The sequence below is a fragment of the Pygocentrus nattereri genome, chromosome 5 (genome assembly GCF_015220715.1).
Source record: "Pygocentrus nattereri isolate fPygNat1 chromosome 5, fPygNat1.pri, whole genome shotgun sequence".
NCBI lineage: Eukaryota > Metazoa > Chordata > Actinopteri > Characiformes > Serrasalmidae > Pygocentrus > Pygocentrus nattereri.
This window is the reverse complement of record NC_051215.1, coordinates 39,562,151-39,585,411: the sequence shown is the minus strand read 5'-3', so window position 1 is coordinate 39,585,411 and position 23,261 is coordinate 39,562,151. Positions and strand designations below refer to the sequence as shown.

At 42.6% G+C, this 23,261-nt stretch overlaps 1 protein-coding gene across 2 annotated transcripts; it reads left to right on the top strand.

Annotated features, from left to right (window-relative positions):
• Positions 1–8,695: 8,695 nt before the first annotated feature.
• On the top strand, positions 8,696–23,258 carry b3gat2 (beta-1,3-glucuronyltransferase 2 (glucuronosyltransferase S)). Of its 2 annotated transcripts, none has more exons than XM_017722819.2 (4): positions 8,696–9,267; positions 13,712–13,856; positions 17,489–17,637; positions 22,456–23,258. In XM_017722819.2, exons 1-4 carry the CDS (start codon positions 8,722–8,724, stop codon positions 22,540–22,542), a joined length of 927 nt encoding a protein of 308 aa, XP_017578308.1. In that variant the 5' UTR covers positions 8,696–8,721; the 3' UTR covers positions 22,543–23,258. The 2 variants fall into 2 exon arrangements, with proteins under 2 accessions (XP_017578308.1, XP_017578299.1); XM_017722810.2 differs by having other exon boundaries at positions 8,696–9,324.
• Positions 23,259–23,261: the final 3 nt, after the last annotated feature.

The following is a 23,261-nucleotide window of genomic DNA, read 5'->3' as shown; positions in this document are numbered from 1 at the left end:
CTGAACACAGTTCAGTGGTGCAGTGAGATGGTACAGAGCCAGCTACTGATAAGAGCTATGTTGAAATGGGACAACATTGCCATCCATCTAGAATAATACTGGAATATGAATTCTGTCCTTAGCTATACTGGATCTTTATTATTCTACCTGTATTCCCTTCCACATCCAGTTATCACTTTAACTTGCCAAGTGTGTGTGTGAGTGTGTGTGTGCCTATATGCACCCTGACATCCCTCTTCAGTGTGAGTCTGGCTGCTGGGGCTGTGTAACACACAGACTGTTGCATGGTCATGGCTTTCATTATGTTCTTATCTGAGCTGAGTGTGTGTGTACCTGCAGAGCCCCCAGGGACCCCCAGGGCTGCACTCTCACCAGGCACAACCACAGCCCATCCACTGTCCCTCTGCATCTCCATCAACTGTCTGCATTGGTTCATTCCACTCTGGTCAGCATGGTGCTCACGCACAGGGACAGGGACATTTGCGATAACGACTCTCCCCCCCAAGTCATCAACCATTGGTTTAAAACCAGCCTACGTGTATGGATTAAGGAAAAGGGGGCTGAAAAGCAAACCTAGCATAATGTTCAAAATACTTTAAATGTTCTGATGCTAAACTCACGCGCACACACACTCTGTTGTCTCTGTCTCTCTCACACACACAACACGTCATGGACAGCTGCCTGAAAGAAAAGGTAAAAGATGGGGGCAGGCGCTCTTGTAGATGAAGTGATTCTCCGTATAGCCATATGCTATTATAGATTGGTCCCATAAGGGTGGGGTGCCATTTCCCTCCGCTGCACTGACAGCAATGTTTTATGATAAGCACACAGGCGGTGCAAGCAACATCTGTGCACATAAGAGCAGCAAAGGCTACAAAAACCGACCATTCATATTTTATTGCCCATTTTGCTGGCCATCCATAATTCAGCAAGGAGCTTACTTAACAGCTCCACTCTGGGGGGAATGGGCCAATTATGCAGTGCCTATGAGGGAGGACTGATTTGGGCTCAGCTGTGGTGCTTGTGTGTGTGTGTGTGTGTGTGTGTGTATGGTCTGCACCCATTTATTGGAGTTTTAAAAGAATGCGGGCTGCTGGACAGTGCAGAGCATTAAGAACTAGACACTTGCATTAGCTTTACCTCAATTACCAGCGCTAAGCTAGCTAACACCTCCGTCTGCAGAGACTGCAAATATTCTCACCCCACAGAGAAGAAATGGAGATTAGAAATGCTGAAGAAAAACATGAGAAATGAGAAATTGAAATGGATAATGATGCTGCATTCCAGTGCCTGCGCATTCTGGTATTTGTTAAAGGCTTTTGAGTCATTAAATGCAAGCAATTTTCTTACACAATGAGAGAGGAGCTATTTGTGAAATGAGAATGTACACTACCTTCAGAGACCAATCACATGCAATTTGAGAGACAGTAGAAGACAATGCTTTTGTGAGGAATCCCTAATCTGTACACTCTCAAAACAGATGTGTTAAAAACAGCAGTGTATTTTTTTCACGTCATATGAAGAAAATCATATTTGATGCTACTTTTAACATATATTTAATAGAATGACACAAAACATGTTTATAGATGGCATAAAATGGACAGAAAACAAACATAAACACACAGAGAGAGAGAGAGAGAGAGAGAGAGAGAGAGAGAGAGAGAGAGAGAGAGAGAGAGAGAGAGAGAGAGAGAGAGAGAGAGAGAGAGAGCGAGAGATTGGAAAAGTGGCAAGAGAGAAGGGTTTGAAGTCAAGTCCTGCCTTGCACTGATGAGAGAGAGTGCCTAATGAGTGTACTTTTCCCAAGGCGAGCAGCCGAGCCAAGGGCACAGCTATTCATCAGCACAGGGACAGCGAGTCATGAGGCTGCGTGAGCAGACGGACAGCGGAGTTCAGCCGAGAACAGCATGGAAACGGAGCCTGGAGCCTGCAGCGTCAGAGCTTGCTGCCCTGGAGCACGCTGCACCCACACTGCCACCTAGATCCCTCTGAGCCCGCACCAGCCCACGCTGGAGAGAAAGAATGTCCCTGAACAGTGGCGCACAGAGCACAAAGATGAGCCTAATTGATCACCCTGTCGCTGCTCTTTATTGTTAACCACTCTGTGTCATGGTAACAAATTAGATTGTTGCAGGATGAGTCCAATTAATGGTGACATGCAAGTGGCACGCCGAGCTGCCTGTGCCAGATGCAATTGAGAACAGGTTGTGTGGATTTGCTGGGGCAGTGCATTGAAATGCCAGTCGCAATTTACCATCCCTCTTGTTCCAGAGGATGGGGTCAGAAGGTAAATCTAGCATCTTAACAAACTTCAGAAATATTGTTATATTACAACACTGTTTCCAAAATGTTGGGAAACTTTGCAAAATGTAAATAAAAACAGAATGCATTGTAAATCATTTAAACCCTATATTAAATTGTAAATGGTACAAAGACAAAACATGTAATGTTGAAACTGAGAAATTTTATTGTTTTTTGAAAAATATATGCCCATTTTGAATTTGATGTCAGCAACATGTTTCAAAAAACGTTGGGACGGGGGCATGTTTACCATTGTGTTGCATCACCTCTTCTTTTAACAACACATTATAAGCATTTGGGAACTGAGGAGACCAATTTCTGTAGCTCTGAAAATAATGTTTTACATTACATACACGTTTGATATAGGATTTCATCTGCTCAACAGTTCAGGGTCTGCTTTGATGTACCTTCATTTCATAATGCGCTAAATGTTTTCAGGGGGTGACAGATATGGACTGCAGGCATGCCAGTTTAGTACTCAGACCTTTTTACTCTGGAGCCACGTTGTTGTTATACATGCAATATGTTGTTTGGCATCAAACCTGAAAAAGTATGTTGTCTGGATGGCAGCTTATGCTGTTCCAAAACTTGCATCCCAATGCTATCATGGATGCTTGCTTTTAAACTTTTTAACAAGCTGGATGGTCCCTCTACTCTTTGGAGCCTTCCATGATTTCCAAAAACAACTATACATTTTTTATTTATTGAAATAAAAGACACTTTTTTGCTTCACCTCAGTCCATCTTACATGAGCTCAGGCCCAGAGAAAGCAGCAGGGTTTCTGAATCCTGTTTGTAAATGGTTTCTTCTTTGCATTGTTTTAACTTGCATTTGTGGACACAGAGACAAACTGTGTTCACCTATAAAGGTTTTCAGAAATGTCCCTGAGCCCATGCATGTTTTGAACTACAGGATTGTGTCTGTTTTTCATGCAGTGCTGCTTGTGGGCCTGAAGATCACAACCAACCAATATTGGTTTTTGGCCTTGTCCCAAAGATTTCTCTGACTTTTGTCATGATACTTTGCTCATAGATGTCAAGTTTTTTGATATTGTTCTTTCAGAAACCTTGTTTTTGAATTGTTGCACTATTTGCCCTTGCAGTAAAAACCTCCTCATCTTTACTTCTGAAAGATTCTGCCTCTCTGGAATGCTCTTTTTATACCCAATCATTTTACTCACCTGTTGCCAATTAACCTAACACCTAACAAGGGTTTTTTGAGCATCAAACAACTTTACCAGTCTTATATTGTCCCGCTCCAACATGTTGTTTTTGAAACATGTTGCTGGCATCAAGTTGAAAATGGGCATATGTTTTTTTTAAAGCAATACAATTTGTTGTCCTATACATATAAATTTTAAATGATTTGCACATCATTGGAAGAAGCGGCTTTGAAAATGTGTGTGTGTGTGTGTGTGTGTGTGTGTCTGTGTGTGTGCGCGCGCATTCTGTTTATATTTACATCTTGCCAGTGGAAACAAGGTTGTATTACACATATTATTTTTATCCTTAACCCTTTAAAGGATCATTCTTTTTGTGTATTTTGTTTTATAATATTTATGTAGGTTTATGTACCAAAATACAGTTTTTGTTACTGTGCCTTTAAAACTATATGGAAATGATCCACAATCTGATTAGTCACCATGTCTTGTGCTTCATTCATTTTCATATAGAGCCCAGACTCTATATCCTTGAATGTGAATAGACAGAAATACATAAATTGTGTTGTATTTTTGACAATGCAGAAGCAATAAATGAGCAGTATTGACAGTTTAGCTTCCATATATGGACCACATTGCAGAATAAATCTTATATTTCCAAAATTTACTTTGCAGGAGAATGAAAAACATTATTAAATTTCAATGTATGTTAATGCAACAAGATTTTATTCCGTCATTTTGGACCATACCTATTGGTCCATTTGTCATGAAATTTTGACAGTGTAAACAGCAGCTCTGTAATTATGTAGAAAACAACAACGACAACAAAAAAATGGAGATACACGGTTTGTTCTGACAATATGGACTCAGGAATGAATGGCATATTTCTAATGCAGGCCTACTATTCAGTAGCTATTGCAATTTATTTGGTAACTAGCATGAAATGTGGTTGGTAAGTGTGTGAAGAATGGAATCGTGGGCTGACATATGGACTTTTCAGTTATTCAAGAGATATTTTACCCTTACAATACTATTAAGCTATAAAACACAACCAGTAGCAACAGCACCATATAAACCAACCAACCAAATTCATTTTTTGCAATAAGAGCAAGTGCCCCAGAATTACTCAAACTTAGCCCAACACTCCAAGGACAAAGATATCGCATTGCATTTCTAAAGCCAGACCTCATTAACAATGCATACTCAGTCTTGCACTCTGTCTCTGCCTTCTCTCTTGTGTCTCTGTGGCAGACTAATATAATCTCCATACAAATTAATTAAGAATGGAACTGGTCTTCTACAGCAAGCATGGCCCACTGCCAAAAGCATGATAAAGCATTGTGTTTTATCGCAAACGTCTACAGCCACACACATCCCAGCCCAAAGTCTCCCAACACATGTATCATTACATCATGTGTGCCGCCTCACTGGCACAGAAAAGAAAATTACTATGCTGCGTGTGCCTCAGAGGATCTGGCAGGTAATTGGTCAAATCAAGCCCAGAGTGAGAGTGTAAGCAGGCATCACAGGTGCTAATACATGTTTATCTGGACTTCGCTTATCTTGAGGGTAGGCAGGGATTTTAGAAACATCGTTATACAGAATCACTGCATTCTTAAGGTGAATCAATTTTCATGTCACATCCCTCCTCCATTGTTTACCAGAGATGCTGCTGTGAGAGACACTTGCTTTTGTTACGCAAATCAATCCCCATAGCAGGTGTCTTACCAGAGATTCAAGGTTATTTCAACATAAATTGATCTTGGAGGTGGGCTGGAAATCCATGTAATTCCATCCAGTGCTTCCTCTGTGTTTGAAGGTATTACACCATCACAGAAAATGTATAAGCTGTGTAAAAAAGAAATATGGCAGTTATTAGAGCAGGGTCTCAGAGTGAGTGGTTTTGATTACTTTGTGTGTGGAGTATTGGCTTTGGAGTAAATGAGTTTACAAAGCTACGTCAGTAATTAAAAAGAAGCTCAATCTTGTTACTAGCATATAATTGACTTCAATCAGGGTATCCTCTGATCCTGAAATGTGAAGTGCTTCCCATTCCCTGAACAAATTGCTCTGGTGTTTGATTTAGAAGGAAGTAAAACCAACAAAGAACACCAAAGTCAATCAACATATTTGTTTTATGGCTTAAAATCTTTTTGTCCTGTACAATTGTTAAGGTGGTAGGATTTGGAAGCTCATTGCTATTGCACCAATCAGGTTGGAACACAACGTGCATTTTCTCTCGAAATTAAATTAGATCAGGAACAAGGATAGAAACAAATTGCAAGCTTCGATTTTTAGTTGCGAGCAAGTTTAGTAGCGATACCTTTCCATGGACTGCAAGACAGAAACCCAATCTTGTAAAATGCAAACCAATTGATTCAATTGAGTTACGGTGTGAAAATGTATTAGCCCAACTGAAGTTCTCACAATAAGGGGAAGAGATGAAAACCCATTTCTATGCAAATGGTGTTGACATGCACAGTCTATATTTCCCATTCATTATGAGGATCTAAATTGCTTTGCCTCGCACTTATTGAATTGAGATCTAAATTATCGCTTAATCTACTTGAGCTGTGATCTATTTTCATGGGGCAGTGCTTTAATTTGTTGTTATTGCACATTGGAAGCTTCTCTTGCAGGCTTGGGTATTGGACGGATATTTCTCTGCCAATAAACAGCTTTCCCCAGTCTCCTGCCTTTGCATCCCTCCCTCCCTCCATCTTTCAGAAACATCACACACTCTGGTCCCTGCTCTGCTGCATGGCGTTGCCGCCATAGGAGTGGGGGGTGGGGTGAGTGGGGGGGGGGGGGGGGGGGGGGGGGCATGCAGAATACACTGTTTGCTCTTTTTGCTCACTGGCAAACTGTCATTCAGATAAGGCAACAAGGCACACATGCCACTTACTCCGTCAGCAGCTTCCATTCTACTTCACACCAGTCAATCAGTGTGGCGCTCATTTCATGCCATAGGACATTCATTCCCTGAAGGAATGCTTTCTTGCTTCCAAAAGCTTCCCTGAATAAATAAGCCGCCTTCATCCACTAGTGTTCTTTGGTGCCGTTTTGCTTTCATTTCTTTCCGGGTGAAATGCACAGCTGTCACATTTTCATTGCCTCAAACGGAAGAATCCCCACAATGAGACAGTGGTCTGGAACAGCAGCCGCCATCCCCCCTGTGACTGACATTTTGTGAGCTGTCAGGGGCTGACATACCAAGGGAAAGGAGGACAAGACCAGATGTCACAATAGGTAGCTGTCACGGTGCTCAAAAAGCAGAGACAAGACAGAATCAAACAGACAGAGCCGAGCTGACATGAACAACATATCGCCCTGGGGTAAATGCGCCAGCCATTGTCTCAGCTATGTAAAATATTACAAATAACTCAATTACTATGTTTCTTCTTCCTTGATGTCAGTCCTACATCAGGAGACACTGTGCTTGGAATTTATCTAGCAAACAGAAACTTGGACATTCTTTTACCTATTGAAACTTAATTGACAGAGCTTTCAGTCTGACCAAGACTGGTCAAGATACAATCAGAAGAGTCAGTCAGTCGCAGGAAAGCAGGACTTTAAGAGGAGCTTCTTATTCAGGTCACGTTACAGCTGTGTCTAAAGGTAATAGCTATGCTTTGAGGCAGAAATTTAGCATTATGGCTATGATCTCTAAAGAAGGCAACAGGAGTCTAAGAAATGAGACCTTGTGGTTATGAGATTTAGATGTCCATTAAAGATGTGAGTCATCACTTTTTTTGCTGTTATGTTTAACTAAAAGGTAAATTAGTTTTATTGGTAACCCTGATACAAGACTTCAGTCATGCCATGAACATGTCGTTGCAGATCATATGCATGAGTTGTCATGACAGATTACATCCAGTAAGTGTTGCATTATCATAACCACTAATTGTTATGATAGAAGCCATAATGTTTGCTGTCATGACAGATAACTAGACTGCACTAGTGTTAAAAAATGGCATCACATCAAATGTTTTAACATATCTCATGACAATTACAGGAAAATGACACTGTAGTAATTACCAAACAAAATCAGCCATGACAACTCATGACAGCATATGATCTGCCATGACAGGTTTATGGCATGATTTTTTTAATGTTATGTAGCAGGGTTACTGATACAACAAATCAACATTTTGCAATAGCAATAACAATGATTCACATCTTTAATGCACATCTAAATCTCATAACCACAAAGTTTCATTTCTTAGACTCCTCTCACCTTCCTTGCATATCCAATAACACTAATATGTGTGGATCAGCGGGGACGCAGCACCATGGCAGTTTTGCAGCAGGGTTCAAGTAAAGTGTTATCATTTTTTCTCTGTAAAAGGCCACCGCTCTGATCTGTTTGGGTCTGGAAATAGCTCAGATCCCGTAGGAAATGTCAACATGAAAACAAAAGCCATTCAAATGATGCACAAAGCCATTCCTATGATGCAGTCTATAATTTGTGATTTCACAAATTGAAGCTTGTTAAAGGAAGGTAAGAGTATGTTAAAATATGTGGGGAAAACTAAGTCTCAAGGTACCAATACTTTTCCTGCCAGCGGGTTAAAGCCTACATTACTAAGTGATGCTTCTTGGCATGCTTATCCAATATAGTTCATTCAGAGCAGTTTAATTCGGGTTTATTTCCGTCAGCACGCACAAACCCCCCCCCCCCCCCTCTCTCCCTCTCTCTCTCTCTCTCTCTCTGAGCGGTCAGCGCATGAAGGGAGCAAAAGCTCGAGCTCCAGTGAAAAGCGACGTATCAGTGAGGCTGCATAAGCCCCACAGCTCTGCTCAGCTCTCCACGCACACATACATATATTCACAACCACGCACGCACGCACGCGGCTCCTCGCGGGGCTCAGTCAGTCCCTTCAGTCTGCAGGTCGGATGCAGTGAGTGCACCTGTTGTTACTGCTGCCGTCTGATCAGTGGAGGGGAGGCTCTCCCCCGTACCGGAGGAAGAGAGAAGAGCACCGGAGCGCGAGCCTCGGAGGGACGGGACAGTACGGACGTGCAGCATGAGGGACAAGTTAAGAGTGGTCATGGACTGCGAGGACAGCGAGAGGAGCCCAAAAAGGCGAGAGGCTGTGGTGTAGGATTTAAAGATGTGCGCGCGGAGCCTGCGTTATTAGAGATGCGCGTGCGGAGTGTGCGTTTTCGCTTCTTTTAAAGCGCGCGCGACGGGGAGCTTTTAGTTTTCTTCAGAAGCGCTCGAGCTCGGAGATGGATTGGTAAGGGCTCGCGCGGACACCATGAAGTCCATCTTCTACAGCCGCTTCTTCATCCTGCTGCCGTGGGTCCTCATCGTCATCATCGTGATGGACATCGACACGAAGCGCTCGTCTGTCCGCAGCACGGCCGGCTCGTACCTGGCGCGCCTCGGGGACGCGCAGCGCCGCGAGCGTCCGGCACACGCGGCTCCCGCCGGCGCGAACCGCACGGCGCTGCTGCCCCTCATCTACGCCGTCACGCCCACGTACAGCAGGGCGGTGCAGAAAGCCGAGCTCACGCGCCTCGCCAACACCTTCCGCCAGGTGCCCCGCTTCCACTGGGTCGTGGTGGAGGACGCGAGCGCGCGCACCGAGCTGGTGGCACACTTCCTCGCGCGCTGCGGTGTGCCCTACACGCATCTACACGCGCTCACGCCGCGCCGATTCAAGCGCAGCGGCATGCCGCGCGCCACCGAGCAGAGGAACGCGGCGCTGGGCTGGCTGCGCACGCACCGAGCCACGCGCGAGCCCGGAGTGGTGTTCTTCGCCGACGACGACAACACGTACAGCCTCGAGCTGTTCGAAGAGGTAACACGGGATTGTGCCAAAGGCGAAGGCAGCTGGGAGAGACGGGAAAGGGTGCAGGTCAGAGTTAGAACGGGCTCGGGGATTATGGGAGGTTATATATTATGGGATGATGTTTAAGGCCATATGGACCATAATAGAGAGTGCGTTGTGTGTTATGGACCATCAGCTACTACAGGACAGTGTTTTAGGTCAGACGGGACAGTGTGACAAATAGGCTATAATGAGGCATTATGGGACAGCGTGTGGTGTGTAAGGCAGTGTGGAAAAGTGTGTTAGGTCATATGGGTCTGTGTTAGATATTAAGGGACATTAAACACACAAAGCTACTGGCCCATCATGTCCCGTAATATCTTATAATACCTGCCACTGGTCTATATTTATAGGTATTATAAGATATTATGGGACATTATTTAAGGAATTATAGGACAAGTTACCATGGGACACATATGCCTTAGGCACCAGAAAGAGAACGAGACCGAGACCTCTTAGTAAGCATGATCTGAAACGAGAGCAAATTAGAGTTCCTTCAAATGCCCCCATTAACTAAAGTCTCATAATACCTGAATCCAGTCTATGACCATGCTTCAGGAAATGAACCCATTTTACGCTGCAGTTAGTCCAAATAAGTCTGCATTTTATTAGCTTGTTTAATTTCAAATCATTTGACTGTAGGGTTTCAGAGGCAAAACAGATTTCCACTCCATGCTTATTTGATATCTCAAAGGGAAATTGTGCAGTCAGTGACTGTGTGAGCTGTGCAGTAACATCATGCTTTAACAGTGAGCCACAGACCAGGGATGACCAGCCTAATAATCAATAAACCACAATATATTTACATGCTATTTAGAACCCAAAGCTTTTGCTGTAAGACAGAGCCTGATCATCCACATGGACCCACGAGGAGTAGAAGCTGTGCTTAACCTCACATTATAGCCACTGAACAAGAAAAACATGCACTGCTGTGCTTTTAATCCTGTGGCAGTGTCCAGAGTGCTGCACTTCTTCCAGCAGTTGAATAAAGAGAGTATGAAAGTAAAGCTTTTCTTCAACATCGATGCTTCTCTATTAGTCTTAGAAACAGGTATCCATATGTCTTCTATTTAAGAAGCATCTAAGTACAAAGCCGGCCATCTCCTAGTGCAGACCAGGCAGAATGAGTTATCCATTTCAGTTCAAATATAAAAATGTCATTTTCAAGAGGTACAGTAGCCTCGCAGCCAGGGAATTAATATTTGACCGACTTTCTTAAATAATGAAAAAAAATGATTGGAAAGACTCACCATAAACTGACCTACATGAAATGTCTAATAATAATAATAATAATAATAATAATAATAATAATAATAATAATAATAATAATAATGTGTGGATTAAATTAATTAAAACACATACTGCAACCCATTCTCAAATCTAAACTTTTCTGATTCAGAAGACATATTTATTAATTCCATTAATTAAGGGCAGGAAGTGAAGTGGTTATTGTTGGTGACGATGTGCCAGGGGGCTATCCTACCAATGACCATCAACACCAACTGAGAAAGATGATGTATAATCTTAATAAATATACAGCTTTGCTGTGTCCTCTCCTGGATAACTGCAGAGCATGAAGTGACTAAAATGAAAAGGCTTTTGGTCAGAGAGTAAATCGTTAAACAGCTAATGGAATTGGAGTGTCAGAAAATTGTGTGGGGTGAAGAAGCGCAGGGCTGTGTGGGTGCTTCTCAACATTATTCTCATAATGCATTATATTTCAACATGCATCCCTCATTCTAATGCTGTCTCCTGCTTTCTCATGATTCCAATCACAACTTTCGTCTTCATCTACTGTTTACACCAGTCTCTGTCGTTCAACCTTGGTTCCTCCTAATCCCAACATTCTTTAATCTGTAGTGATGCCACTTTAGATTACATAAGGCTTTTCGATTCTTCAAAAAACTAAATTGAAATAACTCAACTGAAAATTTTCCAAGGAAACCTTTTTGGCTCCTGTATTTTTAAGGATGTATTGTTTTATCCCGTATCTCATCTGTCCCATTGCCCATGCTTTACTGTTATACCCTTGTTCTTTGAACATCTTTCCTTCTCTTTTTTCAACTTTCTTCAGCCTCTCCTTCACTTACCACTGAGACATGCCTTTCTCCCTTCACTCTCTTCCTTCAATCGTCTTCACGCCACCAGGCCTTATGAGAGCGAGACAGTTTCCCTGCTCCTTCAATGCTGGCTTTGTCCTTACGCTCCCTCTCTCTTTCTTTCACTCCATTCTCCCAGAACACAGCTGGACACGGACCTGAGCACATGGAAAAGGGCCTGAAGGGCAGAGCACAGCGTCAGCATGCTGACGACTCCAGCTCCCCTCAGCACAAACACATCATGCATCCTGACTTCCTTTTTAAGCACTCTATTCTCTGCCTTATTGCCACTACTTGAGTCAGTCACATTAATACTCCATCATTGTTTTCAAGCCAACTTCTATCTGTCACATATGTATTGTACAAGTCAATTACCACAGACAATTTTGTCAGATGAACCTGTACTTAGAAATGAACTGAAAACACTTACACTTACATCAGAAGCCAATGGGCAGCTGCTGAATTCTGTAAATAGGATATTAGAGATTATGTTAGTGGTTGGTATAGCCAGTGGTCAAAATTCACAATGGAAAGTGGGTTCATGCTGCAGTGCCAGTGTTTTATATAATAATTACCTTTTATTTAAATAAATATTAAGATACTTCCCAAAGACAATAAGCTCCACTTTTCAGTTTCATTTACTTCAAACATCTCTCCTTGGTTTACAATGTCCATCATACTTTTTTTTTCCTCCTTTTTTCTCCTGAGACTGCATTTTTCAAACTAGCTCAGTTTGACAGAAAAAACCATGCTGTACCAAACACTCCACAGCATCACCAATGAAAAGCAAAAGCATGTAATGCTACACAACCACCTCTTCTATTGGCAGATGCTCTGTCCTGATCAGAACTCCCATAGTGTGCAAATCTCATGTTTGGATGGAAAGAAAATGCTGATATCTCTTAAAAGACATCATAAAAGAACCAAAGGGAATGGAAATGGGAAATCACATCCCCCCATCAACTAGAGCCCTGGAGTACAGCTCAGCTAGACCATAGTGGTTAACACTTTGCAGCAGACTGGGGTGTGACTATGTCTGAGCAAGACCCCCACATTATGCTAATATGAGGGCTTTGGCAAGACTCCTAATGCTACATTTGCCTACCTCTTCAACATGATTAAATTGTAATTTGCCCTGAAGCATATGTAAAAATGCTGTATACCTACACACTCTGTTAGATATTGTAAAGTTCAATAGGACAGCTGTTTTTTTAAAAGCATTTTTCCCCTTAAGATATGTGACTTCTCAACCAGGTTGATGTGTTTTTTATGTTCCTGGAGCAGGGTTATGTTTTCTTAAGCTAAACTTTCTGTAAAGGCTACACGGGTCAAAAACAGTGAATACAGACGGTGCTTTTCCGATGCTTTCATTAGAAGAAAGGCCCTGCTCATGTGAGTGCTACTCAAAGCATGGTGAATATGACTGCATTTCATGCCTGTGCCTGTCGCTGATGAGAAGGAGGGATGATTGTGCACCTGCAGACACTGACATCCTCTGCCGCACTGGAGAGTTCTCTGGCTCTCTGGCTTTGATTCAGGCACCATTTTTAGAGCTCCATTATGGAGGAGAAGCTTTTGAAAAGTCCCTCGGAGCAGAGAGGAGAAGGGGTGGGGGGCTGCTGTGGGCATTAGAGTGGAGCTGCAGAGATGCAGCAACACTCCCAGCCAGCGCTTCAAAGCCTCAGCCAACAGCCATAGGCACCAGCCTCTGACACTTCACCCTGCCATGTACCACACTCATATGAATAGCACATCCATTAAATATTCAAAGGCTACTCTGACTGTTTGAGTGAAATAAAATCATACCGGATTATTCACACGCTCCTTCAGCTCCGTAGCTTTTTTTTTTTCCTTCCTCCGCCAATGAAAAGAAGAAAAACTATCGTACAGCTTTAGGCTCTTTTAATTTGCACACATAGAAAGCTATCATTCTTAAAGAAAAAAAAGAAAAAGAGCTACAATTTAACAGTCTGCTGCATCGGGTAAGAGTGATCTTTGTGTTTTTCTCAGCCTCACATTGGCTGCAGGTGGATAGGTTTATTCAATCTGAAAATGAGCCAGTGCTTTGTAATACGATCTCAGAGAAATCCTCACTCTCATCCACTGAATTCAATAAAAATAGATGGTCTCACAACAAAGCACCAGTTGATCACACAAACAGTATCCCGCCATTTTAACATATGTAAAAATAGATTTGACATTTCCAGGAGGAAAAACGGTGAGGTATATGCTCACTGCAGCTTTTCACTAAACATAAATTCTGTTAAATGTATAGCCTACACACTGCCTCTAAACTCTTCTTTTTCCTTTCTCAGATGCGGTCAACCAAGGGGGTGTCTGTGTGGCCGGTGGGGCTGGTGGGAGGCCGCAGGTATGAGCGTCCCATTGTAGAAAATGGCAAAGTGGTGGGCTGGTACACAGGCTGGAGGGCTGACAGACCTTTTGCTATTGACATGGCAGGTAAGCTCTTTCCCTTGCTACATTTATGTATTAAAAAAAACTTTTTTCAAAACAATTTGTGCTGTCTCAGAGGATCTATTTTCAACCCAAGTTTCTGATTTATTGAAGAAATGTTTGAATACGCCTGCCTGAATGAACACAAACAAGTTTGACTGGTGCTGCATCAGCAGCAAGTAGGGCAAGTAGCTATTTGGGGGCCCTAAGCAGGATTTGGGGAGCTGATGCTAGCTAGCTAATGTAGGCCTGCTGAAAATATAGAGGTTAAATAGTAATGATAACTACCACAAGCTGTCTAAATGAAATAAATTTATACATAGCTAATTTATGTACTGCTGATGAGCAGAGTTCCTTTGGGGTTCTTGTACATTACAATATCATTCACAGATAACCTTCTCAGAATTGTTGATCCAGAAGTCCGTCTATTGATGCAGTATTTCTTACTTACATAGCTACCTTAAGCAGTTAGATTTTCCTGGCAGTGCAAACAGCACTGCCTTTCTACTGTTATATATACTTTGCTTTGTACATACTTAGGTAGTATAAATTTCATTTTCCTTCTTTGGGAACTCCTCCTCATGTGACCAGCTCTTGGCAATAAACATCATGCTTTCACGTGCACATGCACAAGGATTAATCACAGCCTAAATATTTAAATCTGGCAAAAAAAAAACCAAAAAAAAAAAAAACATACCTTTATCTTTAAGCTTTTTCTCTTCATCCTTTCTATTTCTTCTTCATTTTTTGGTTCCAAAAGTGCATTTTCTGTTGCTGAGACAGGATTGCTCCTAAGCAGCTGCTTATGTCATTTATTAGATAGAGCCGACATTGGCTGCAAATTTAACATCCCTAAGGAGAAGAACGTTTCTCACTCTCATTTAGAGTCCTGAGGTGTTATGGAGGAATTTAACACCTAAGCAATCCAAGCTCCATCATCCATTCTCCCTTGAGTTTGGGGTAAAATCTTGCCATGCAATGGCCAATCGCAGTCCAGCTGGTGACTGCTTTTCTGCAGCAGCTTGCATGCTGGGAACCCAGATGGGTTGTCTTTACAGAGCCACCCCTGCAGAGGCTGCTTGGAACAGTCTTTTCAAAAGACATAAGGTAGTTAAAACTGGCCAACGAAGCACTACTGAGAGCATGTGGTGGAGAACATAGTCAAAGAACGTGAGAAAAAGAAATAGAATCTTCTAAAGAAGTTCTTAAAGATGTTCTGGGTAGATGATGGGCTGCACAAAGGTGTCTGGAGTTTTGGGATTGTGTTCTTCTCGCTGTATGGCTGTTTTTTCATGTTGCACAAGCACGGTTCAACTAAATACGTTAAAAACCTAAGTAGGTCAGGATGTTTACAACACAAGTGCTGTTTTTGCACATTATTTTTGAGTCAACAACTTCTATGCTGGTCTCCTAGCGTGAATTACAACACTCCAGCACAGTGGGTGTAGTTTGTCAGTTATGGCTTTGACACTGTCACGGAATTCTCTAAAAGACTATTTACTAGGCCTCAAAGGACATCTTATGCTCCAAAGGCATTTTTTAAATGAATGGCTCACAGATATACACCCCCCACTTTATTAGGTACACCTGGGTCAATTGCTTGTTAACACAAATAGCTAATCAGCCAATCACATGGATGAAGATGCCTTGTTGACGTGAGAGATCAGAGGAGAATGGGCAGACTGGTTTGAGATGATAGAAAGGCAACAGTAACTCAAATAACCAACCAAAATCTCTGAGGAATGTTTCCAACACCTTGTTGAAAGTACGTCACGAAAAATTAAGGCAGTTCTGAAGGCAAAAGGGGGTCCAACCTTTTACTAGCAAGTAAGTGTACCTAATAAAGTGGCTGGTGAGTGTAGATCAAACAGTGCTAGCAGGTTGCTGACTCTGAGAACTGGGGATGCCCTTAATAAGAGAATGACTTTCCCTCAAAAATTAAATCATGCAATAACAGTAATGATGTCCTTAGTTGTGGTGTGCGAACATGTGTGAGCCACCTTGTTACAGGTCCATTCATTTTGCTGAAACTGAACTGGTAGGAAGTTGCTGACGGTTCTGAAACGTCCTAATGGACAGCAAAAGAGCTTTCATACTGCAGACTGAAGGAGATCACCACAGAATGGCAGGGCTCCAACTGTACAGAACAGCTTCGGAGACAGTACAGAGCGAAGCAGAAAGCAAAACGCAGCACCCAACTCTCCAGGCTCACTTACTGCCTCTAGATGTTGTGCTGTTAATTAAAGCCTGATAACAGGAGACTGCATCATCCTATCCTTCCCTATCTCCTCCAGTCTCTCTCACTCCCCTCCCTTCTTCACTCCATCGCTGTTCTGCTACTTTTGCTCCACCCCCCCACCCGCGTCTGGCTCCTGTCCTTATCTCTGGCTCACCCACCCGTAGCATCAGTGTCAGGGATCACGCAGCCAGCACCAAAGCATACCAAATGTGCTAGTGCTCAAATGCCATCCGTGGTGCTAACAAAAAGGAAAAGGAAAGCTGTAGGAGCTGTTTAAGCTTCATGAGCACCGATCTATTACGCTCGCCTCAGAACAAAAGCAGAGAACAATGAGATTATTTAGTATTCGCGCTATATGGCTGCTGCCTAGAGCAAACACAATAGCAGGGGGGAAAAAAGGAGGTCCTGGCCCAACCTCTCACTGCTTTCAATTGCAGCTCTCACCTGAAGAGGAGCTCAAGTGTTTGTCTTAACAGTGAAGCCTCTAATACACAACAGCTCTGGTCTATGCACAAGCCACGAAAGAGGATTAAAAAGGTTGAGTATGGATGCAAAGTACAACTAAATCAGGTTTTCTTTGTGTGGCTCACATCGACCTGTCTCCTTGTAAGGAGAAGGAGTGGCCTGCATAAAGTGGGTTAGGAGGCAGAATTGTGACTGAGTGCTCTGTGCTCAAGAAAAGGGCATACCACCACTTCTGCCCAACCCTTAACATCACATTAACATGGCCCTTTAGCACTGCTGACGCAAAAAAATCCTCTACTTTGAGCTTTAACAAAGCAGCATCCATGTCACAGACCATGAGTACTCACATAACAACCTTATCAGAAGAACATGTGTTTTTAAAAAGGTAGTATCATAAGAGAAAAATTGACTGACCCCTCATCTATTAATAAACTGTAGCAGGACACAAAAGTATCAGGAGGACAGAAGCTTCCTCGTCGCTCAGCTTATGGAGGCGGGACACAGATAGCTGCGATGAATCTCTGCCTCACTGCAGCAGTGAGGTGAGTTCGTCTCGTCTCTGTGGGGTTGACAGAAACCGAGGTGGTTTTCGCTAAAGCACTGGCGTCCTAGAAAACAGCATGAACCCAGGATAAAAAGCATACAACCGAGGGCCATATTCCCTTCTGAAACTTCTTTCATGTGTCACATGAAGTATGGAAAACTGCCTAGGAGAAAAAAGCCTCCCATTTTGGCTGTATATACACAAGAAAAGCATCCCAATGTGCTTATGGGCGAATGGTCAAGAGGTTTGCTAATGCATGCTACTGCATGTTAGTGTAATTTAATCAAGTCTGTCAATGATGGGCCAAAATCAGCTACATCAAATGGCAGTAAAGATGCCATCAGAGCATGACTGTTGTAATGGACTCTTCTTTTCTTTTCCCATTGCTAGGCTTTGCAGTGAACTTGCAGGTGATCCTTGCTAACCCACGAGCCCTGTTCAAGAGGAGAGGAGCCAAGCCAGGCATGCAGGAGTCTGATTTCCTTAAACAGATCACCAAGGTGGAGGACCTGGAGCCAAAAGCTAAAAACTGCACTCAGGTTAGTATAACATCCATCATATAAACCCTTCTCCAGCAGTGTCCAACACTCACCCCAAAGATGGTCATGTGGTAGCTCCACATTTTTCTAGGCCAGTCCATCATCAACTGAAGGTTTTTCCTCACTAGAGCCACATATACAAGCCAAGAACCATTTAGGAATTTGGTGTTTCTCATCTTTTTGGCTTTATATCATGATGTGAGCTGACTTCAAGAACTGTCAGGTAAAGCACACTCCACTTTTGCTATTTCATCTCCAACAGAATTTCTCTTAAAAGCCTGTTTTTGCATTAGAAAAAATAAGCCTTCTAGGTGCAGCAATTCCTTTGGGCTTTGTATTCTGACAAGGAATATGACTGTAATTTCAGAAATGCCTTCTCATATCTAATGTCATACCAGAAATGACAATAAGAGTAGGGTTAGTGGGCTGGAAAATGAAACAGACATTTAGAAGTATGTACTTGACCCAGTGTGGTCATACACCTACATCTGAAAGTAGTTTTATACCTTTACCTTAACTATAGATCTCACTGTACTCCTAGCTCTCATCACCTTGTGTCAGAATATACTTTTCCTCCGCAGCCCTCCATGTCACAGCTAGTGCCATCATCATTATCACCCAATTATCCTAATGGCAGCAGCGCTAAGGTTATTAATAGTGACTATTAGCAGGGCTGACATTACCACTAATCACCAACTCTAGCCAGAGGAGGACGCACATCTTTACAGCCGGCCTTACAGCAGTGTGTTTCCGCTGCCATCATCATCAGCCATAGAACAAGCTTCCATATCGAACACATTACAGTCAGACTTAAAAGCATAATTGTACATTATACAGCAGGAGTCTTATAATGTGCTTAGATGATATTTGGTTGAATGACAAAGGACAGTGCAAGCGACAGTTTATGGAAAACGGATGCTATTTTGGATGAAGATGGAAAGAATAGAATGCAGTTATTTTAATAAATGTTCAGAAGTTCAGATAAGCATTCACAAGGGAGACGAATGAGAGGAGCTCTGAGTTCTTTACTTTAACATGACAGCAGCAATATGAGTGTGTGTATCCAAGTAGATCCTTGCTACAACGTGTCTTAAGGAAAGGTCAAAGTTCTAGATGTGTTATAAAGGCTCCCCAGGGGAATGAACATGCTGTACCAATGACAGGACAACATCGGGAGCCCCCACTATGCACATAAGCAAGAAGAGTCGTGATCCTGGCCTGCCAGGGCTGGTTCAGGGACTCAGCTATTTGCAGAGCTGAGCAATCAAGAGATGCTGGGTCTGGGTGGGTGGGACAAGGAGAAAGGAAGAGGCACAGGCAGTGACAGTGAAATTGAATTGGCAAATGAAGGACAGGGTGACAGATGTGCAACGATGGAGGTTGAGGGGAGGGCAGGGATCTAGACAGTGAATGAGATTGGAGAGAGCGAGAGCGAGGGAAAGAGCGAAGCCATTCAGAGGCTTATTTAGAATCCAAGTGCAGGGGCTTCTCCTGCTTATTAACGTCAATCTGCGTCTTGCTCTCACAGCCCAGAGCCTGCCAGACTCGTGTCTCTCACTGCCTGAGAGCTCAACCCATAACACAATCCCTCAAACAATGCACTCTTTCTCTCGTGCGCTCTCAAACACACAACCTCAGTTGCTACAGCCCACTCAGCATTAAGCTGTGAAGCCAAGAGACCTCTGCTCCCTTCATAACAGTACAACTAATCAGATGAGTTCATTCACACAAACTTTTGTTAACATTTCTCCTTACCTAAAATAACTTGAATTTGGTACTGAACACACACAAAAGCTCAAAACCATGAAGCATTAAAAACCTCCAGAATTTATGTCTACTGTTTAACTCACGGCTTGACACGTTCACACTATGAAATCGTTTAGCTCTCTATGATGTGTACAACAATCTAAAAATCATTAATGCCAAATGCCTCATTTCCAGTTTCAACACATAACAAACCAATTAGATGTTTTAAAAGGATGTACATGCTTCGGGTAAAAATCCTATTGAACATAATGAGAAATTGAGTAATTAGCTTAAACAACACAGGGCTTTGTAAATAGGAAACTAAATATTATGTAGCAATTTTAAACACAGTAATAGTTCAGTTAATATTGCACAATAAATTATATGTTCTGCAGTTGTACACTAGAATCTCGCTTTAGACCAGAGCACACCAACAGAACATCAGCAAACACAAACAAATATTTGTTTGATGATCCATACCTCTGAGTAACAGTGGGGAGACTGATGTTCTCCATTTACTCTGGTTCACAAGAATGTTTCTTGCCATAAGCCATATAAACAGTCGCTTAGGGCTCTTGAGCCACCACAGGGCCCCATTAATTTGTAGTATTGCCTTTTCCTCATCAAAATTACGAACTAATTAATTTTTCATTCTTGCATACAAAATAGTAATTGAAAAGTATGCCCCCTTCCCACCTCCAAAGTACACTGTGTGCACAATTATTAGGCAAGTCTTATTTTTGTTAATGACCAACTACAGTGCTCTCGGTTAATCCAAAATGTTAATAAACCTCAAACATGAATGTTTAAGAAAAATAAAGTGACGTTTTGTTTTTCTTAGGAGAATATCTATATGTGCACATTTATTGGGCAACTATAATGGTGCAGAATTATTATGCAGCTAAATGCAGCTTAATAATTATGCAGCTAAATTCTCATCTCACTTTTTTTATTTTCATCTGTTCAAGTGAGAATTATAAGCAAACAACTCAAAGCTTTCCAATGAACATTTCTGAGAAATAAAAAAAAAAAAAAAAAAGATTAGTGACCAATATAGCCACCCTTCTTTTCAATAACAGTGATAAGCCTTCCATTCATGGAGTCGGTCAGTCTCTTGATCTGTTGACGATCAACTTTTTGTGCAGTAGCAACCACAGCCTCCCAGACCCTGTTCAGAGAGTTTTCCTTCACTGTAAATCTCCCGTTTAAGAATTGCCCTCAATTGGGTTCAGGTCAGGTGAGGAAGGGGGCCACGTCATACGTTTTTATCTTTAATGCCTTTACTGGCGAGCCATGCAGAGGAGTACTTGGATGCATGTGACAGAGCATTGTCCTGCATAAAAATCTTTGTCTTTTTGAAAGATGCAGATTCTTCCTGTACCACTGCTTAAAGAAAGTGTCTTCTAAAAACTGGCAGTAGGCTTGGGAGTTGATTTTGAGCCCCATTTTCAACCCAAAAAGGTCCAACCAGCTCACCCATACTAGTACCCCACCTCCACCTTGCTGGCGTCTGACTCGAAGTGGAGCTCTGTCCCATTTCTGATCCAGCCACGGGCCCATCCATCTGGTCCATCAAGAGTCACTAATCAGTCCATAAAACCTTTGAAAAATCTGTCTTCAGATTCTTCTTGGACCAGTCTAGACACTTCAGCTTACGTGTCTTGTTCAGTGGTGGTCGGGTTTCAGCCTTCCTTACCTTGGCCATGTCTCTGAGCGCTGAACATCTTGTACTTCTTGGTACTCCAGGTAGGTTGCAGTTCTGGAATATGACAGAACTGGAAGATAATGAGTTCCTGGTAGCTTCACGCTTGATTCTTCTCAAATCCTTGGCAGTTATTTTGCGTCTTTTTTTCTCAGCATGTTTCTTGCGACCCTGTTGACTATTTGCAACAAAACGTTTGATGGTTCTGTGATCATGCCCCAATATCTTAGAAATTTCAAGAGTGCTGCATCCCTCTGAGAGACTTTTGGTCATTTTTAACTTTTCAGAGTCAGTTCAATCTTTTTTTGGCCCATTTTGCCTAAAGAAAAAAGCTGCCTAATAATTATGCACACCTTGATATAGGGTGTTGACCTCCTTAGGCCACACCCTCCCTCATTACACAGATACACATCACCTGCTATGCTTAAATTCATTAAGCATTCAAGTTTATCCAGCTTGGAGTTAGAAAATATGCCCAAAAATGATAATATGGTCAAAATACTCACTTGCCTAATAATTATGCACACAGTGTAGAATGCCACTGAAGGCTCCCAAAAGTTCAGCACTGTTGGTTCATTTGGCAGTTGCCGGTTCTTTTTTTTTGAGAAACCCACAATCATTAGAATGCGGTTTGTTGCAGAATGCCTGGTTGGTGGGCTCTGGCCTTTTACGTTAATGTGAGCACAGCATTCTTTAAAGTCTGTTGAATTTCATAACAGTTCCTAAGAATGAACACATTTGTGGGAGGAGCATGCTGCACAGGTTCAGTTTGTCATAACCAACATTGTGCAACATTTACCAATATGTCAGCCCCATTCTTCTCACCTCTTTGACCTGGCATACACTCACTGCTGTTTAAAGCTGGAATGGAGCATACCGTTTTTCAATTTACCAGAGGTGATGAGAGGTGTCGCCAACTATGACGTGCTTAGATCAGCATAGACTCCCATTATTACAAGCTCCTCACCAACCTCTCAAAGTGTTGCTTCAGTGACTGCTGAATTAGTCTTGTTAGATATGCAAAACAAGCCACTTAGCTGTACCATGTGTGTGGGCAAGGCTGGCTTAACGGCACATGGGCCTGCTCACGTTGAACTCTCATTTAAAACTAAGAGAAGGCTTTGCAATAGGCCAGGGAACCTGCACGCTCGACAGGTTCGACCTTGAGCATAAGCAGCATGAAACGGCACCACTGAGGCTGTCAAAACTCTTTCTGATTCTGACCTTACTTTCCTCTTACGTCTTTCTTTCCTTCCCAAGTAACTCGTTCTTCTCCCTGGCTCCAGCTGAGAAACACCATCATGGCAACAACACACCCTGTACTTTACAGAGAGGCTCCGTCATACTGAACATGTTTGTCTTGTTTTCAGGTCCTGGTGTGGCACACCCGCACAGAGAAGGTCAACCTGGGCAATGAACCCAAGCGGCATCAAGACTCGCTAATGATCGAGGTCTAGTAGACAGGACTGCTACAGGGACAGCTCAGACCATCAGTGGCTTGGACAGAGTACCCATTATGCCTGGAACCCTATTAGTGTCCATTTCTGAACTGATTACCTACTGATAAATGCTGGAAGCCCAGTGTGAAGTCAAGGGTGGCTCAGTCATAGAAAATCAAATACCCTGGAATCATCTCTAATCAATGCATTCACCAAGTCTGTTTCTGGCTGCATAAATGGACTGCGCACAATTTCACTGATAGAAATATCATATCTCATTGAGGCAGGACATTGGGTTGTTTGTAAAGAACTTGGTGGTCCAGCTCTAAACCCACATCAATGGACATGGCTGTCTTCAGTGGCAGCCAGGAGACTTTGGTGGAAACGCTCACTCGATTGACAGTTGATTGTTTGGGATATTTGGACAGTCATCAGGGAATTTGATTAATGATTCAATGAAAAAGAACAAGATTCAGCTCTTAGAATTCAATGAGATATGCTGAGGAACAGCTTGTCTATGGTGCAGGGTCAGTCTGCAGAAGGACCTGTCATAAGGGGTTGTTCCAGGACACCAAGCAGCCGGCAGACGAAGCAATCTATGAGAAAGACTTCCTTGTTTAGACTTGTGTTGCTACTAGTGTATATGTGACAAAACCACAGATAACAAAATAAAGCCAGAGCCACAGAAGCAACTTGTGTCTATGGCACACAGGACCCAGCACTACAGGAACAAACCT

What these genes read in the sequence shown, in the direction of transcription:
- b3gat2 (XM_017722810.2), top strand. Translation starts at nt 8,722, where the DNA reads ATGAAGTCCATCTTCTACAGCCGCTTCTTCATCCTGCTGCCGTGGGTC. An exon ending in AGAGACGGGAAAGGGTGCAG is followed by an intron (nt 9,325 to 13,711) that starts GTCAGAGTTAGA and finishes TTCCTTTCTCAG; the next exon opens with ATGCGGTCAACCAAGGGGGT. An exon ending in TTTTGCTATTGACATGGCAG is followed by an intron (nt 13,857 to 17,488) that starts GTAAGCTCTTTC and finishes TCCCATTGCTAG; the next exon opens with GCTTTGCAGTGAACTTGCAG.